General features: G+C 40.6%; 1 protein-coding gene across 1 annotated transcript in view; it reads left to right on the plus strand.

Moving 5' to 3' along the window:
• Positions 1–18,401, plus strand: part of LOC139739525 (uncharacterized) — a gene marked incomplete at its 5' end in the record, with an annotated part of 36,618 nt that overhangs the window by 8,404 nt on the left and 9,813 nt on the right. Inside the window, 6 exons of the mRNA XM_071650124.1 lie at positions 6,009–6,067; positions 7,556–7,742; positions 10,908–11,063; positions 11,548–11,560; positions 14,515–14,631; positions 17,260–17,324. Of these exons, the coding sequence (XP_071506225.1) occupies positions 6,009–6,067; positions 7,556–7,742; positions 10,908–11,063; positions 11,548–11,560; positions 14,515–14,631; positions 17,260–17,324 (597 nt within the window). The remainder of the gene's footprint in view (positions 1–6,008; positions 6,068–7,555; positions 7,743–10,907; positions 11,064–11,547; positions 11,561–14,514; positions 14,632–17,259; positions 17,325–18,401) is intronic.

Below are 18,401 nucleotides of genomic sequence, written 5' to 3' on the forward strand. Positions count from 1 at the left end.
GCAGCATCTAGCTCATCATTTGTGTCCGTTTCGTCTTCAAAATCACTGCTTTGACTATAATATGACTTGTCAATAGCTTCCTCATAATCACCAGATGATTCACCTAAGATTATCGCACGAGCCTCCTCTGCAGAATAGCATCTTTTTGCCATTTTTATAGCTCAAAACTTGCAAATCCAAACCGTAATCAACGAAAGTATAGACCGAAGAATCTCTCCACATCGTTGTAGTGAGATGGCGTCATATTTAGGGGGTCACCTGACAGTTAAAACTCAAGTTATCAAAGTCACATGATTTCTGGCCGGTATACCGGCCTTTAGGGTATTTGCACGTTCTGCGCGTGGCCGGTATTCCGGCCTTTCAGGTTCAAAGGGTTAAGAGCAAATTTCAGGTAGTGTGTGGATGTAAACACACCTTGCTGCTAACGGTTAACTGTACACTTCAACTTCAAGAGTGATGATCTGCTTCTTCTGCAAGAGCTTTCCTCTTTTTTTTTAGGCGGGTGCCATCATAACAACTTGTTATTCAACATCTTCTCTTTTTTTAAGCTTAAGATAAACAATGCAAAGGGTTGTATTTCATGCCATGAAAGGTTTCCTCTAAAGGAGAGTAAGGGGTCCATTTTAGAGTCTCCAATTTTTCTTCAGTTTCAAACTTCTGTTTGATTATAAATTTATCAGAATTATTCTAAGTTGAATATATCTTGGCTTCATCTGTATGTGCCATTTCAATCTCTGGCTTTGTTAAGTGCAGTCAGATTTATTTACAAACTTGATCACCCATTATATAGTCTGTTCAGTGCCTTGCTTCTTTCATCCTTCAGTAAAGGGTTTTCTTTGGGGAATTTCTATCAGTCAGTGGAAAAACATGCTACTGTAATGAATGTTACAACTTTCAGGAAAACTATTCCTTATGTTGATTACTAGGACAGTAACAAGTTGAAAAGGAAATAAACAATGTGGAAAGTATAAGTTCCTGAAGTAATCAATTATCATTTACGACCAAATCTAATGCAATGACCACAAGACTTACAAGTGTAGATACCACAACTTCACTTGTAGAGCATCGATAAATCAAATGACAGGAGAAAGAATTTCTACATTGGAAACAGCATAATTGCCTTTGTTTCATATTATTTCTAAATGCTCAAAATTTTTTCTTAATGAGCCATCAAACTTGAAGCTTCATGTAGAGACTACTTGTGCTTCAAACTGTTATAAAATGTGGTATCGCTGACTTTTTTTTATGACTGACTAAAATCTTCTTGATTGATAGCATATCCTATCAAATTTTGTTTGGGTCAGCTGTGTCTTCTAGTCAAGTGCTAAGTGTTTTGCTAGTATTGAAGGGGTTAATTCTTTGCTTTGCATGTTTTGCTATATTCCTGTCTCAGGACGGAGTGTAGAGCGAGTCCTTGAGATTCGTAAATCCACTAGAAGGAGCTGGCATCAGATCTGCGGACATAATCTCTTCTGAGCAGCTTATAAGAGGATCCTCTCGATTTGACAAGCATTTTGATTTGAGTCTCTGGAAGTGATTCGGGATGGGCACAGATACTAGTAATAGGGTCCTAAACTGTAGTCAAGGTAGCTGAACCAACAGACCCACAAGAATCATCAAGACAGTGTATCTAGCACTTGTGATCAAAAGTGTATCAATCTCTTATCCATGCATTGTCATTTTTTGCAACAGTTAACATCTCTGCAAATCTGTAGTGAAAAGGATGATAAGTCTGTGGGCAAAATACTCAGCTTGTGAAGCATTAGATCAACAAGTTACACTCATTTTCATGACATTGTGAAGAGCGGTGTCTTTGGTTTGCACTCTCACTAGGCGTGTCTTCATCAGCCCGAAGTTTCAAAATAGCGCGCTATCTTGCGGTTACCAAACTAGTCCGATGTCCAAATAGCACGCTATCTGTGTAGTGAAGACGCAGATAGCGCGCTATTTGATCGGGAAAATTTCCCCAAAAATCTTGGTCTAGTTCATCAACTAGAGCGCTAATTCATGAAATAGCGCGCTATTTTGGGTGCATCTCCACCAGCCCGAAACTTTCTCGATTCCTCCACGCTTCTGGTTAGCCAGCTGGCAATGGAAAACACATGTACAAGCTAGTAATTTTGTATAGTACATTACCCCCACGCACGGTGTATTCATCCAGGATCACATAGGCCTACTGTTGTGGACATCATTAAAACCAGTGAGGTAATTTCTCTCACCTCCCTAATAAAACTCAGTGCCGTGCATGCTAGCTGTTTTTTTGTAAACTTCTTCCTTAGCTGAAGATTCTTGCAGATTGTGTGTATTTTTGATTAGTTTAAACATTGCAATTTGTTAACTTCATATAAGATGCCTCACTGGACAAAAGAGTAGCGTTATTAATATCCATTTGGAGAGAATTTGCTGTACCGCTCACTTACCTGGTTGTAGTATCGTACATACAGTGATATAGGAGATTTTGAGCGGGGAAATCCACTTTTGAACTGCGAGCTAGGCAGAGTAATATTGCAAAGTGCGCATGCGTTAATTTTCGGACTAATTTCCCGAAACGGGCTGTTCGAGCTGATGAAGACGCACAGTCGCTGTATCGGGCTATTTACTAAGACCGCAAAATGTCACGCTAGTTTGAACTTCGGGCTGATGAAGACACGCCTCTATAATGCACTGTGTGTGAAAGCAAAACAACAAAAACGAAAAAAAAAAACAAACACCATGGTGAAGCCCTGGTCACTAGGCCATTTTTGAAGATGTAAACAGGGATTGTCTGGTGGCCTTAGACGATAAACAGACAATGAGCCCAAATTGAAATCCATTCGTAATTTGAAATATTACTGTCAGCCTCAGTGTCTAACAAGATGATTTGCTTTCTACTACAAACAAATTAAAATTTATTCGGGTATCAAGCACTATTATTGGTATGTATATATACAGTATGTTTCTTACATTTACCAATAATAATTGTTGGGGGGGGGGGATTGGCAACAGAAGCCTGTTAAGTTGTAAAATAAATCGTCTTTCATAGCGTATTTTCAAAAGTCATATTTTGTCTTTATCAAATTATGAGGGAAATGCAAGAATCTGAAGGAGATGTGTGCTTGTATGTGACTTATGGGGCCTTCATAGATCCTAAGATTCAAAGCATCCTTTGCCTGTGTTGTACAGATGGGTGAAAACAAGAAAGCACGGGTCACACGTACATATTCGTCAATGAGTCAGCACAGCTGTACTCTCTCATTTTGAATGTGAGAGGTGAGAGGTACTTCAACAACACTTACTCCTTTCGGAGCACATTGCTCTACACATATCCTCAGCTGAGCCCACATGGGGAACGTGTCCCCGCCACCGCTGTAGAGGCACAGGCACCCTTCCCTGCGATCGGGGATGCAGACTCCCAGAGTGGTGGCCCTTTTCGTGCTGTTGAGTGGGTGGTCGCCAACCTGTACTTGTATGTATTCTGCATAATGAGTAACAAGAGAACCCCAGTCTCTCCCTGAGCTCATCCATGATTAAAATCCCCCAGCCTACCCCAGGGGATACCAAAAAAAGACGGGACATTGCTAGGCAAGTGGGATACCGTTAACGGCTCCTTTGTCTGGACATGAATTGTTTGTGTACTGCTGGTAAAAATGCAGACTGATTGAAGTGCTGTTGAAGGCCAAGATTGAGCGAGTTGAAAGTGAAAAATACAAATGAAAGTGCCGATCGTACCACGGGTTTGAAATTGACTCATTTTGCCTGTCAAACCATTGTGACAAATTTTAAATGGACAGTATTGCAATAGGTTTACAGGCTGTTAGCATTGCGCTGTAGGTGCATAGATGATTAGGTAAATTCTGTATATCTGTCAGCTGTTCCAGCCTAATCATTTCTTGCAAAACATATGAATAGCCAAGATATCAATTGTGGTATTGTGATAACACTCTGTGCACATTTGTGATAATTCACAGCTCATTTCCCTTCTCTAATATTTTCCATGTGTCAAGATAGTACACTTGCATGTGTACAAAATGATTGCACAAACATGCGGTAAATCATACCCTGATATTTTTTGCCATTACTCTGGATACATTTTGAGATGAGATGAAAGTAATAGAGAGCAAGTGCGATTAGCAGAGATGGAAAGAAATGAAGTGAAGACCAAAAATCTCAGTAGTGAATTAATGCAATTCTTTTTTCTTGATTCCATGCTATTGTTGAAATAACAAAGGACCCAGATATAGTTAAAAAAGTGTCTTGTCATGCACATCGCATATGGTATATATTATAATAATCAGAAATAAAAAAAAAGAAAAGATATGTGAAACTGGCTAGATGGGACTATTTATCATCAACTGGGTTATGTCTCATAAATGTCTGCTGTCTCCTGCTGTGTTGCACATGTGCAGGTTACATATTTTCTTCTTTTCCTTTGATCCATTTTCTTTCTTTTTTGGGGGTGGGGAAACAGGCATTGGGTTGGGACCAGCAGCATGGAAAAATCATTAACAATTCATCACCTCGTTATTCTACATGTTGATCCATACCCCTCCCCCCCCTCACATCAATAATGAATACAATGTGACGTTGTTATGTGATCAAAGTTCGCATCTCACAGATCATGAGATCATAGGGTGGGAAAGACATAAAGGTTTAAAGCCAGAATCGGCAACCTGGTAACCACCAGATGTTGAACTCCAATGTGAAAAACGGGGCAGCATCCATCCTGCGTCTGCTGCGAGGGGGGTAGCATTTATCATCCTGCCTTCAGCAGCGTCCCCCTTTGCCGAAAACACATCAAAACCTTCAACTGTAAATGTTCCATAAAGTCGGTGGCAGTGTGTGCTGTGGTCGTGCAGTTTTTACGACACCTATGAACCATCTGGGGCACATGTCACCTGTTAGTGTCATTTAGTCATGACCATACAATTGTACATAATGCACAGCTAGGAGGATGCATGATGTCGGTGCCAGAAAGGCGTAGATTGACAGAGAAAGAGTTCTGTCGGTATTTATGGAATATCAGTTTATGGTAATGCAATGAATAAAAAATGGTGATTTACCTGATAATGCAAGCCAAGATATGTCAGAAGTTCTATAGATTATCTCGCACTTGCAAGCACTTAGTGAAATGAAACATAAATAGTGTATGATTGAAATGGTATGGATAGAGGCATAAATGAAATATGTTATGGGTTTTTTGAGAAAAGTGTAAAATCTGTCAAAAATTAGACATCATCTCCCACTGAGCCAATACCTCGTCACTTTCAAGTTTTTAACACCAATCTAGAAGTTTTCTCATTGTATTCCACATTTATGGTTTGACACGAGGAATCAGGAAATTGTAGAATTTTTCAACAGGGCCAGGGATCATTTTTTTAAATGTCTGATGAAGTGCTGGCATACAGTATGTAAGATTTCATCTTTGGCTGTTCATCCTGGTCTTTTCATTTCTGTCAATATATATATTTTTCTTTGTGTCTGTTTGTCATAAGTTGCCGTGTAGATGGTCTTCTGCATGATGTCCAGTTTTCTACTTGCTGTCAGTTTTTCTACATGTTGTTGGTTTTGTAATTCATGACTTTTCATGCATTTTGTAAATCATGTATAATGTGAGATACAAGATTGATAGTGTTTGTATATTTGCTATTCTGCTACTGGTAGTGTGTCGTGATTGTCTGACACTGGACCCTGGCTGAGGAGGCATTAGATAGACACTTCAAGAATTGATCATGACCTAAATTTTATCTGTCCATCTGTGAATTGATGGATCCCATTGTTGTATACAGCAATGTTTCTGAATGCCATGCCTTTCAGTTGACATACTGGTACTGTGCAGTCAATGCAGACATTTTGTATATGTTTTTGATTTTTCTTCCTTCTCCTTTAGGTGTAATATCGCATCAGGGAGGTTCTCTTTCCTAACCTCCTTGTCACATTCAGCTAATTATCTGAAATGATATTCATTGACAATAATACGACAAATATCATGGGCGTCTTCTCTTTATCTTCCCTGTTTGTCCCCCTTACAGAACCATCTCACCGTTTACCTCAAAGTGCAATTATACGTGGAACACGTGTCCTTGCTAAAGTGAGTATGATTTCCTTTCGTTCGCAAAGTAGCGAGATTTATCATAGCTGATTTTCAGACGGCAATGATCCTGATGCTCTCACCTAGAGGAGCAGCAGAAGGGTGGATAGAACATGCCCTTCTCATTGGCTGAATTGATTTGCTGTCAAAAGTAGCACAGATGCTTCATTTGTGTGTGGGTGTGTGTATTTGTTTGTTTGTGTTTGTGTGCATGATAAAAGTAACACAAGTTGGTCACCCCCCCCCTCCCCCCCCCCCCCCCCCCCCCGGAACATTCACACATCTAAAGGTGGTTTTCTATGGAAATTTGGTTAAAATGTACACAAACACATACGTGTTCATGTATACACATCTACTACGTGAATAATGATTTGTTGTGCATGTACATACATGTATGTATGACAGAAGTAGTTGAGTTTCTTACATATGAAAAGGTAATCTCTCATTCGTCAGATATAATAAAACATTCATGAATGATAGTGATACAAGCTCAGTGTGATCAAGGACAATGAAAGGCACATCAATAAGTGCCCGCTGTATCTGGATTTTGTTGTTATCTCACTATATGTCAAAAGTAGAGCAAAAGTTCTGTAAGAATAGTGATTCTCTACTTTATAAAGTCGAGTAAGGGCAGAGGTCCCCCAACAATAGTGTACTCATCATCATGACGCAAATGTTGGGCCTTACAACAAATTGGGGGTAAAAAAAAAAAAGAGAAGAAGAGAGAGAGAAAAAAAAAGGCATGAATTGGGAACCGAACATCAACATTTTTGTGCATCTGAAGCCTTTGTGACAGGATACACTGGTAGAGACCTCAAACCTGCAAACTTTGACCTCCCCCCCTTCCCAGTCTGCAATATATCTGTCACGATTTGGTCGATGCCATTGTTGGAATTGGTCCCAAATGGAATTCAACCCTCGCTAATCTCCTTATTTCTGCCGAAACGCACGGAGTCAAAAGTGGGGGAAAATTCTGACTTCCCGCGTTCATCCGCTATGATGCAGAGAAAATGGGGCCAGCAGTATCCATGTGTCTAAAAATTGTTGGGGGATGAAAGTTTGGACCTACAAGTAGGCTAGCCTTTGCACACACAGTCAACCATGTTTTCCCACTCACAGAATTATTTCTTGTAAATGGCAGTGGGTATCAAAATGAACATGCATAAGTAAGCTACGACCATACAAACTGTATGCCATCTTGACAGTTATCGCAAATTTCTTATGCATGTCCTACAAGTCATTATTTATGTTGACACACGCACACAAATAAAATAATTTTGTTTACATATATGCTTGTCTGATCAACCCCACTGTATTCTACTTGTATATGATGAGGTATATGGGCATGATCTGATCGGCCAATCAGGATTGTCTGGAGACAAGATTTCTGTTAAAAAAAAAAAGAGAGAGATATAGAAAAGAATAAACTTGTCATTGCCTGAACTGGAGTAGCACTTTCGATGCGTCTTCGATGTTGCATCTTTGCAGGGACGACGTGACACGACACCACTACTATCTTCAGCTGAAACAGAACGTCCTGCAGGCCCCTGTCCAGTGCCGCGAGGAGGCCTGCTTCGTCCTCGCATCCTACGCCCTCCAGGCCGACCTCGGCAACTATTCGGAGGAGGAGCACTCAGGCCGCTACTTCGAACCGGCCGATTACTTCCCAGAGTGGGTGAGTGCGATATGGTTTTATACATGTTCTTTGCTATATTTCTTGTTTGCTGGTTTACTCACTCAAGAAGTTGTGAACATATCTTTTATGTATATATTCAATATCTTACTGACCACCCACCACTCCATTTCCTGACTAGCCTTTTGACAAGGCCCTCTCGGGCGAGCAAGTGAACGGAGCCCAGTCGAGTACGACATCTGCTTCACCATTATTATTCATGAGCACAGGAACCCTACTGAATAATCATACATGTGTATTGATGGATTCCGGTCGACCAATGGAATGACGCGCTGCCCACATCCTCCATCTTGGCATCATCCAACCTGTTCGCATGCATCACTGATCTCCGCAGGTGGTCAGTGGCATGCATTCACCGTATGCAAATCGGGCTTGGGCAGACGGATACGCAGATTGGTCAAATTTTGCTACCCAATTCAGGCAGCAAAAATCGGTAATTCAAAGAGCTAACATAAAGATGCGAATCAGATCTCAAAAGGCCCTCACGCTGTCACACTCGGCTGTGCTCTTCCCCATTGGCTCACCACCAATCAGCGAGAGGGCCTTGCCACAAGGCTATTTCCTGACATCCTTGGCACCATGATTAAGGATCTCATCTTGACAGTGATCTTGGGCCATCTGCTTACCATTTACCAAAGTTGTATTTATTGATTACATCTCCACCTCTATAGACCTATTCATTTTTTAAACACTGTAACTTATTTTGGCCATAACTTGGAGGGGGGGGGGGGGGCATCCAAAGTGAAATGAAAAGATGATTCAGTGGGTTATACAATGAGCAAGGTACATTGCTACAAGTGTATGTCAGTGCATAAATTTACTATTGTTAAGCATACTATAGCCCCCCTCCCCCAGTCATACCTCTCGCAAAATTGTAGAAAAGTTCCAATTCGTGAAAAATTAGACTCACTAGATATATGGTGTAGTGCCTATACGGTATACTGGTCTCTTGCTATGCTCATTCTACCAAGGAGCAAGCTCCTTGATTCTGCTAAGAGTTTAAGATATCTTAGCCTTTTACAAGACTGTTCTATCAGTAATTTCTTTCTTGGACAAACAACAAAAGAAAACAACCACAAAACATGCAGTTCCCAGAAATGAGCGCAGCCTTTCAGTTGTGCACTTCTATCTCTGCGGTCAGCACGAGAAGCTTTTTTGCGAAGCTATGTGCACCAGCTCCATCCTCCCCTCTGCAGAGTGTTCTTACCCCTGCTCCAGTGGGCCAGGGCTAAAACCATTCTCTCTGTAGGGCTTCCTTCTCTTGTCCGTGGTACCCCAGGGGTCAGAGAGGCGCCGCTGATGAAAGTCTGGCGTCAAATGGCAGCTGGGGTCACAGACAGGGCTTGAACCAGGAACTGGGCGGTCAAGCGTGCAAGCAACCAGACCACAACACCTTAAATTCTTTGAACATTCAGTGTGGTTGTTGTGTTTTAGTTTTTTTTTCAGTGTACTTTGAGAAAAAAAAAAGACACAAATGTCCTTGCCTTGTCTTTCAAGAAGAAGCATGATGCAAGCGTAGTTTTTGTTTACGTTTGTGTATACTGCAGCGTAGGTAACAGATGAATATTTCCATCTCGTGCATCCTGTTTCCATTTTCTGGATTATGGATGCCAGCTGGTACTTTTTAGGCAGGAATACAAAGACAGAAGAATTTTGCGTACACACAATATCATGTTAACATGCTTTCATATAAAACGTCAAGCATACGTCACATTTTACAAAGGCAGTCATGTGTATATATCATTGTTTTTTGTAGACAGACAGCTGCCAGGAATGAATTTGCTGAGAATACCTGTCTGATCGAGCCATTCATTCATTGCTCCCCCACCCCCGCACACACACACCAATTTAGGGCCAATGCACTTTTGCAGCTTTGAATCAAACGTTGTCGGGAGAATGGCAGGAATGTTCGTTGCACTCCATTGCTTGCTCGTGGTTTATCCTTCTCAATGTGTTACCATGAATAGACCCAAGAACAAAAGCATGTTTTATTTGCAGAAACTATGTTCCTTTTACTAGAACGACAAGAATGTCTTTTCAAGGTTATCCCTGATCAGAGAGAGAGAAACAGAGAGAGAGTGGCACGAGCCTTGCGTTGCAAGGATTCAACACACACTTTCTCGTTCATTTTGGACAGCATTTGTTTTTTTGCTTGAGATGAACACTCCTGTCTGAAACCAGGTTGTAACAGAAATCCAACTACTGTCATTCCCCAGGCAAAGGCAGCCTTGCAATACTGTCATCTATGAAGTGTACAAGTAACAGTCTGGTATATGCAGCAGTTAGAAGGGATCCCAAGTACAATGTAACAATTTTACCCAGAGATCAAAATTGACTTTCATCACCTGCCTGAGAGTTAAATAAATTGATTTTTGTAAAGTCTACAATAATTCTAATGGGGTAGCACTCAGCTCAGGAGAGTTTCTAACCAGGAAACTGCAGGTGGAACTTCTAATCACTGATAAGGGTAGTAATCCTGGTGTATAAAATTTTAAGGGACATTGAAGAAGAGAGTCGCTCAGTGTGCTTTAGATTTAGGGCAGATTCAGTGGATCAATTACCAGTATATGACTATAAGTCATATCCTTCTGAGTGAATCTGACTTGATCTTGGGCATGACGATTTGAAGATTTGCAAAGCATTTTGATGAAAATATGAAAAAATAGTGTAGTTCATACACCATTCATACACATTCTCCACTACAAATAATTGCAATCATTCAGAAAAATCAACACTTTCGAAACGTGAATGCTTTTAGTGGTGCCCAGATTGCAATTCAAGTCTCATGAATAGTTTGGTTTATACATTCACACACATCCAGGAATGTTTGTTTTGTTTTGTTTTTCATCATGAGTGCTGTAAAACCGGAAATTTTCACATGCATTTTAATTTTGCAAATTTCATGAGAGCCAGGATTAGCAAAATTGAAATGCACTCAGAAAATATTGTCTACACTATACGTGTTGAATGTCAGTGGCAATTCGCGAAATTTTCATGCCACAAAACTTTCTTGCTTTAGAGTAATGGCTACCATTGGTTGCTGTGTGACTGGATCTAGAATGTCATCTCAGGAACCTATGCTTGCATCGATAGACTATTGCATCTTTAACCCCTTGGACACCATGTTTTTGTTTCCATATGTATCAGGTTATCAAGAGGAGAGGGGAGACGTACATCATCAAACACATGCCCTCGATGCACCGGGACCAGAGGGGGACGACGCCCGCCTACGCCCAGAAGGCTTTCATCCGAGAGGCGTCCACCACTGCAGAACACCAGATGCACTTCTACAGGCTCAAGAAGGTACCTTGAATATTTTATGGGGGTCAACTACTACTGAGGGCAAGGCACTCTTTTTCTTTTTTAACACCCTCTACCACCAAAGAGTTTGCAGATTTTGCCATTATTACCATTCCCCAGTAATTGATGATTATTCTATCAAGGAGAATGGAAGAACCAGTAAGGCTTGAATGAAAAAAAAACCAAAAAACAGACAAATGTTATTTTCAAAGTCTTTCTCTAGTGAGGTCATCTTATTAAACAGAGAAAGATTAATTAAAAAAAAAGAATATTTGTAAACCTATTATTGAAATTATCGCATATTATATATTTTTTCCTTTTTTTCAGCAGCTTCAATCCCAAATATCTCAGGTTGATAAAATTGGATATATCATCATTGGCATTAAAGGTCTTCATATGAAATATATATTTTGGGGGGTAGGTGAGGATGTGCAGGGAGGTTTAGGATGAGAGATAAAAAATGTTGGGCTGTTGCCTGATCTCTTAGTATCCATTGCATGGTATGTCACAATATGCACTTTCATTTTTCACAGAGAAAGGGTTACCAATCACTGGCACATTAGTAAAAGTTCTCTCATCTTCTTTGCTCAGTCAAAAAAAAGAAAAAAAAGAAGCAATGTGACGATGAAGATCTATAAGCCTACGGTATGATAAGTATATCATGTGTTTGGAGTGATATTATTTTAGCAGGTGATACACACTGTATTGTAATGGAATTGATGCTGTCTAGAAAATGGGAATATTTTCTTTTCCCTCAAATGGTTGTCTGGTGTTTGTCTCATTTTTAAATAAAATTGTTATGAAATCCTGATTGATAAGGACTACACTTACATAGTTGTGACATATAATGACAGTAAATGCACAGGTTTTGTTTTTCATCAAAAGTATGATTTCTGTTGATTAGTTAGTGCAAAGACATCTTAGCAGTGTTACGGGCTCGATGAGGGTATTGACACTTCATGGGTACAATCACCTCTGCATCTTCATTGTAAAAGAAAGGGTGAAAAAAATAGTGCTTTCAACTTGTTGCCAAGGTTAGTCTTTAATTGATGTCAATTTATGGCAATTACGCTAATTCTGATGAATTATGGCAGTAGCTCCTCCTTGTGTAGGCCAATTAACTTTTTCTTCGTCTCGCTCCTAGAATATTGAAAGCGGATCCAGGGAAGTGTGATGATGTAGACTGGTGGTTAGGTAGGAATGGCTGAGGCTATGAAACGCAGTTTCATTTGAGTGATGCTGGAGTGACGTCTTCTTTGGACCCACCTGCATTGTGCGGGAGAGAATGGAGCGTGGTTATATGCCCCGTTACCCCAATTTAGCATAACGGTGCTTGTCAGCGTACCATGAATTTTGTGGCGTGGTAAAAAGATTTGGCCCAGGATGGATGGGTTTCAATATTGATGCCTTTGGACACATTGTGTGTGTTTGCTAATGCACGACTGGACATACTCTAAAGGAAAATTTATGTAATTTGCTCTCCAGATTTCCCCATGCTGCATTAACCTTTGATAATTTGTGTAGAGAGATTGTTTATTGAATGATTACAAAGTTTGCTGGAAATCAAGTGTGCTCCCTGTCCAGAAAATGCAGGGGTACTGTTTATCCAGACACGTGGGTAGGTCAGCATTCATTATCACCATCTGAGCAGGTGCAGAAATTCACGCTGTTATTTTGTGTCAAGTAGAATATTCTAATTATGGATTTTTTTTTTTTTGGGGGGGGGGGGAGGGGGAGGGGGAGGGGGATATTAATCTGTAGTGGCGGTATATGTGTGTATGTACAAAAGTGTGTGTGTGTGCGTATTTGAATGTGCATGAGTGCATATGGCTTTGTCTGGAAAATTATTGGTCAGACAGGCACAGTGTGGTTTGCACAAGTATTTTAAGTATGCAACCAGGGACTCCGCTGATAATAGCAGTGTGCTTGTGCAGTGACCTTCGACCTTGTGATTTGTGTGCAGCAAAACCAAATGACCAGAATCATAAATTACGGGGGGGGGGGGGGGGGGGGGGGGGGGGGGGGGGGGGGGGGGCCTCTTAGTAAAAGAAATGCTGGACTGGTCGCCAGCATTCATTTCAGTTTGAGGTCACATGACCCCAGTTGCTCATTCAGATCATCCTTTTTATATGATGCCAAAGTTCTTGAAGTTCTTTCCATTACTAAACAAAGGCTCTGCTTCTCCAGCCTTTATGTAACCAGCTTTAAAGATAATATAAAGTTTTGGTACCTCAAAAGTTTCCCTGAATTTTTGTGTTTCAGGTTAAAGTACCTTTCATATAACTGACACTGTGAGACTTACTCGCCCCAAAGTGCTCTCATGTCTTAGTAATCATGCAATTAACTGCGACCAGCAGCCCCATACGCATAGCGTAATGGGGTTTCGCATTGTAGCATTCAGGATCATGACAGATTTAGTATCGCGGGTAAATATCAAAAAATTTCTTCAATTTGAAGACTTACCAATTAAGTTGAAGTATTGAAAACAGACTTCGGGCAACGTTTGGTTCTGCCAATAGTCCCTTTCTGTTCAAATTGATGACTGAATGTGACTCGGTCAAGAGGACCTTGGGAGAGCTACATACACTGAATACTATGGCCAGCGCATGCGCACACATCACATGCTCACAAATTTCAAATCCATGAACGGATAAGATGTTTGTGTGCGCATGTTACGATGACACAAGTACCGCAGAGCTGTGCTTTCTTAGCAAACTTTCATTGAGATGGCTCTATATTTGAGTTCAGAATGGAAGGGGGGTGGGTGGGTGTATGGAATGAGGAATTCATGCAACTTGTTTACGAACATGTTTGGATCATTACTGGAGCGCACAATGGCCTCCACAAAAAAATAATTGACTCTCTTCAGGCTTTGCATTTTTACTCATGAGCTGGGAAGTGATCGATGTGGAAGAATCCATTCAGGTTGTTATGTGCTTCAGGCTGTTACGGCTTAACTACCGCCGAGTGCTAACTGAATAACTGCTTGGCATTAAAAAGAAAAGCTTTTGCTGTAGTAGTGTGAGTATCTAATGGTGGAGGCCAGATTCAGTGCAGGCTAGAGAGATGGAGCGATGTCAACCTGTAATGAGGCCAAAAACCATGACATGTGATGAGCAGGTGGATTACAGCATGGGTGTCTGTCTGTAAGGTCACGATTTACCCCTGTCACCAATGATGAAGTTGTGGGATACATTGTCAATAGCAGTTTTAATAAGTGCTCCCTGAGAGGGGTGAACAGCAGCACCCCTGCTCCCTCCCCCAGCCCCCCTCCCCTTTACCCCTGCGACAGTTAATCTCATCTGTTAGGATTCCATGTGTTGCTTGACATGATGACTCATTTGCTGAGCATTTATATGGCCTACATGGGTATGCATTGCGTGCGTAATGGCGTTCTCTGCGGTCTTCCAAGTTTAATGGCATTCTTCTGGAATCATGCTCCCAACTGTGGCAGAATTCAACCAGCAGATAACAATGGGCATCAGAGTGGAGTACGTGCATGGGGGTGCATCAGTATTTGACAGTGAGGGAAAAAATGGTTACCAGTGGCTGTGTGATGAAGATGTCCTGTGTATGATATTTTCATTTTGGTGTATCCATTAATGGTGTGGTATACTATGATAATCAGATGATTTTGTGGTTTTTGTTAAAAGGAACCATTTTTTAAGGTCATACTTCCTTCAATCTTTTGCAAATGAGGAAGGGCTACCACAGGTTTCTATGAACTGTCATGAGCCTGATGGGCTACTAAATCGGCTATCTGCTGGTCCTGGCTACCAAGTAAAGTGCAGCAGTCCCGAGTGGCCTGCCTCATAGGCTCATTCTGCTGCTGCACACACCACGTGGTGCTTGGGCCAGCTAGTAAGCTTCTGTGTACCGGCAGGTAGACTCTATGTATGGGGTGTGCTGCAACAGAGCCAATATGCAACGCTGCATACTGGCACTGGTCTGATGGTCCCTGACCAGTAAAAATCACTGGTCGGAACAGTAACTTTTTTTCAGGAATGGACAAGTAAAAGATGAAAAAACTGGGTAACTACTGGTCTGACCTATCTGTCGGACGAGTAGAAAAAATGGGTTAGTGTGCAGCCTGCAATATGGGTGGCCCGAGTTCTCAAGTATCAATACTCCTTTCTCATTTGAGTGGAGGGAATGCTCAGATGAGATACACTGTATGTGTGCAGAAGAGAAATGTGCCAAAACATTACTTACACCCCCAATCTGGCCCCCCTCCACCTGCCCCAGTATCGAGGTAGAAATAACCCCTACCTTGGAGCGACAGTAGAGCAGTTGTTTGGTAGTACCCTTGTAGACCATATCTTCAAAGAGCATTCCGTCAACTGAAAAGGTACTCTGGAACATGACTGCTATTGTTTGGATGGGAACAAAAAAAAAGCTCTGGGGGTGGAACAAACATACATGTAAACAAACAAACAAGCGGAAGGAGGATATTGTTAAGAAAATATTTCAATTTGCCGGAGAAACTTTTGCAATGGAGTTAGAGAATAGTTCATCCATCCAGGCTACAGTGTGTGAATAGAGAATGGGGGAGGTTCCCCACACACCCTTTCCTTCTACTCATTTCATACCAATCCAAAGCAGAGATAGATAGATAGATAGATAGATAGGTAGGTAGATAGATAGATAGATAGATAGATAGATAGATAGATAGATAGGTAGGTTGGTTGATTGATTGATTGATTGATGGATGGATGGATGGATGGATGGATGGATGGATGGATGGATGGATGGATGGATCGATTGATAGGTAGGTAGATACATAGAGAGAGAGAGTCACTTGATTGCAGAAAACAGCCACTGATTTGCTGGCCACTAGTCGTGGTACCATGCTTCTTTTGGAGTGCATACTTTTGGAGAATGTATGACATTGTTTTTATTGTTGTTTAGGTTTATGCTGTGTTCCATTCATTCTAAATATATGCACCAAAAATGTTGAAGTTGTTTGCTTTGCAGCTGACTCTCAGGCTGTGAACTGCTTTTTAAAAAAAAAAAAAAAAAAAAAAATAGATTGTTTGTTTTTCATCTAAGTAGGCCAATTTATTTCTCTCCAGTCCCGAAAATTACAGAGGGGTAGACTCAAACTATTCATAGGTTCTTGAAGAAAGACTACAGTTCCATCACTCAGTAGTAATTAAAGGACAAGTTCACCTTCATAAACATAAGGATTGAGAGAATGCAACAATGTTAGTAGAACACATCAGTGAAAGTTTGAGGAAAATTGGACAATCGATGCAAAAGTTATGAATTTTTAAAATTTTTATGTCGGAACCGCTGGATGAGGAGACTACTACAGCTTGTGAGTCATATGCGTACAACAGTATAAAGAAAATATAAAGAAAATTCAACATATTTTCACTTTTTTCACATAATAAAAGAGCACTTGACTTGGCTCTTTCTAGAGGCAGGGGGAATAATATTACCCATAACATTTGTCGGTAACAAGTCGGGGGAATGTGAACTTTTTTCATAAGATGAAATTTTGTGAAATTCTCTTTATATTTTCCTTATATTGTTGTACGCATGTGACATCTAAGTTATTCACACACTGCAGTAGTCTTCTCATCCAGCGGTTACTGCACAAAAACTTCAAAAATTCATAACTTTTGAACGGATTGTCCGATTTTCCTCAAACTTTCAATAATGTGTTCTACTAATATTGCTACATTCTCTCAATCCTTATGTTTATGAAGGTGAACTTGTCCTTTAATAACAAGTAGTAGTATAACAATAATAGTAAGACATGTGATCACTGTGAGGGTGAAAGAAAATGTGTTCAGCCTCCAAGTGGGATGCATTTTGTCTCAGAATTCTTTCTAATTAATCACAGCTAATTAGTTCCTATCAAGCTGGTATTGTGTATGTTTCTGTTTCACCCCAATTTATCTATTTTTGTGTGTGTGTCTGTGGTACAAGAAATTGGGCTCGGGTTTGTCCACTTTATATTCAGGGACGAGATTTTTTTTTTTTTTCCAAAGAGTTGAGCAACAGGATGGATTTTTGCATGTTTAGTCTTTTTTTAGACATTACATACAATTAGAAAAGAGGTGATGAAGAAAAGATGATAAGAGGCTCAGCCTGGAAGTGAGGCTCAGCCTGGAAGTAAGGCTACTTCAATATTTTGAGGAAGTCACAAATTGTTTGCTTACATTTTCTCATTCTTGTCCCTTCTCATATCCAGACGAAGACGAGCAGACACCATCAATTTGGCTGGGCATCTGCACAAAGGGAGTGCATCTTTATGAGGTAAAGGACAAAGTGACCCCCTGTTTGCTCTTTATAGAACTATGCATCAGTTTGTAAGGGATTCGAATTAACCTCAATCACAATTTATGTCATTCTGGGCTGATGTGTACGAATTATCTGCACAAAAGGGATTGAATCATCTTTGTTGGGTAAATGACAATGTAACCCCCTGTTTACTACGGAAGAGCTATGCAGTAGTTTGTAAAGGCTTTGATTTTTTGACCTCAATTGCAGTTAATGTTATTCTGGACTGATGTTTACTAAGCGTGATGTATTGGTAGTTAGACCAGACTTTGTACAGTGATACATACTCATGTTAATCCTGCTGGGATTGCTTGGAGTTCTTGTTCTTTCTTTCTCCCCCCCCCCCCTCCATTTTTAGCTCATTCCAAAAAATTAACTTGCTAGTTAAGTATGCAGAATTACAGTTTCATGATTGGCAAAGTGAGAGAGAGAGAGAGAGAGACTGCATAGTAGACTATCTTTGTTCCAGTTTTTGGAGTCGAGAACAATACTGTGATGTTGTCGCATATCAACGACCCTCATTATAGAACCTGCTGCCGGAAATTGCAAGCCGCAAAAATGGAATTAATGTTTGCGACTTTTAACAGGCATTGTTAGGGAAGGAAGTGATTAGCGCTATATGCTACATCTATTCAGTTATTAGTCAAGTTATTTTTCTTTTTCTTTTTCTGAGGTGTAAATAACAGGGAAAAATGAGGAACTAAGGTGTGGGGGTAAATGAGACAGAAAATTCCCTGCATTATTTTCTTCGACCTTTTGGTAGTGTCATGGCCAGCTAGCAATTTCCGAAACCAAACAAGGGAAGGGTGTTTTTTGAGGGTGATCTTTGATGCTGCTCGACCGTTTCTACTCCCCTGTGTTCACTCTCTGTTCAGTTTAGGTCATCACTGTCTGCTCTTCAAAGATTCTGAGACAGAATTAGTTTACCTGTCTTTGCAGTAAAGAGAAGAATGGGGGGGGGGGGGGGGAGTTGAGGGTAGTGTATTTGTTGTCACAGGTAAACCGAATATGTAGGCATATAAAAGATAATATATTTTAATTTATATATATATA

Source organism: Diadema antillarum, unplaced genomic scaffold (genome assembly GCF_040938485.1).
Source record: "Diadema antillarum isolate AM-2024a unplaced genomic scaffold, OU_Dant_1.0 seq00000803_RagTag, whole genome shotgun sequence".
Lineage (NCBI taxonomy): Eukaryota > Metazoa > Echinodermata > Echinoidea > Diadematoida > Diadematidae > Diadema > Diadema antillarum.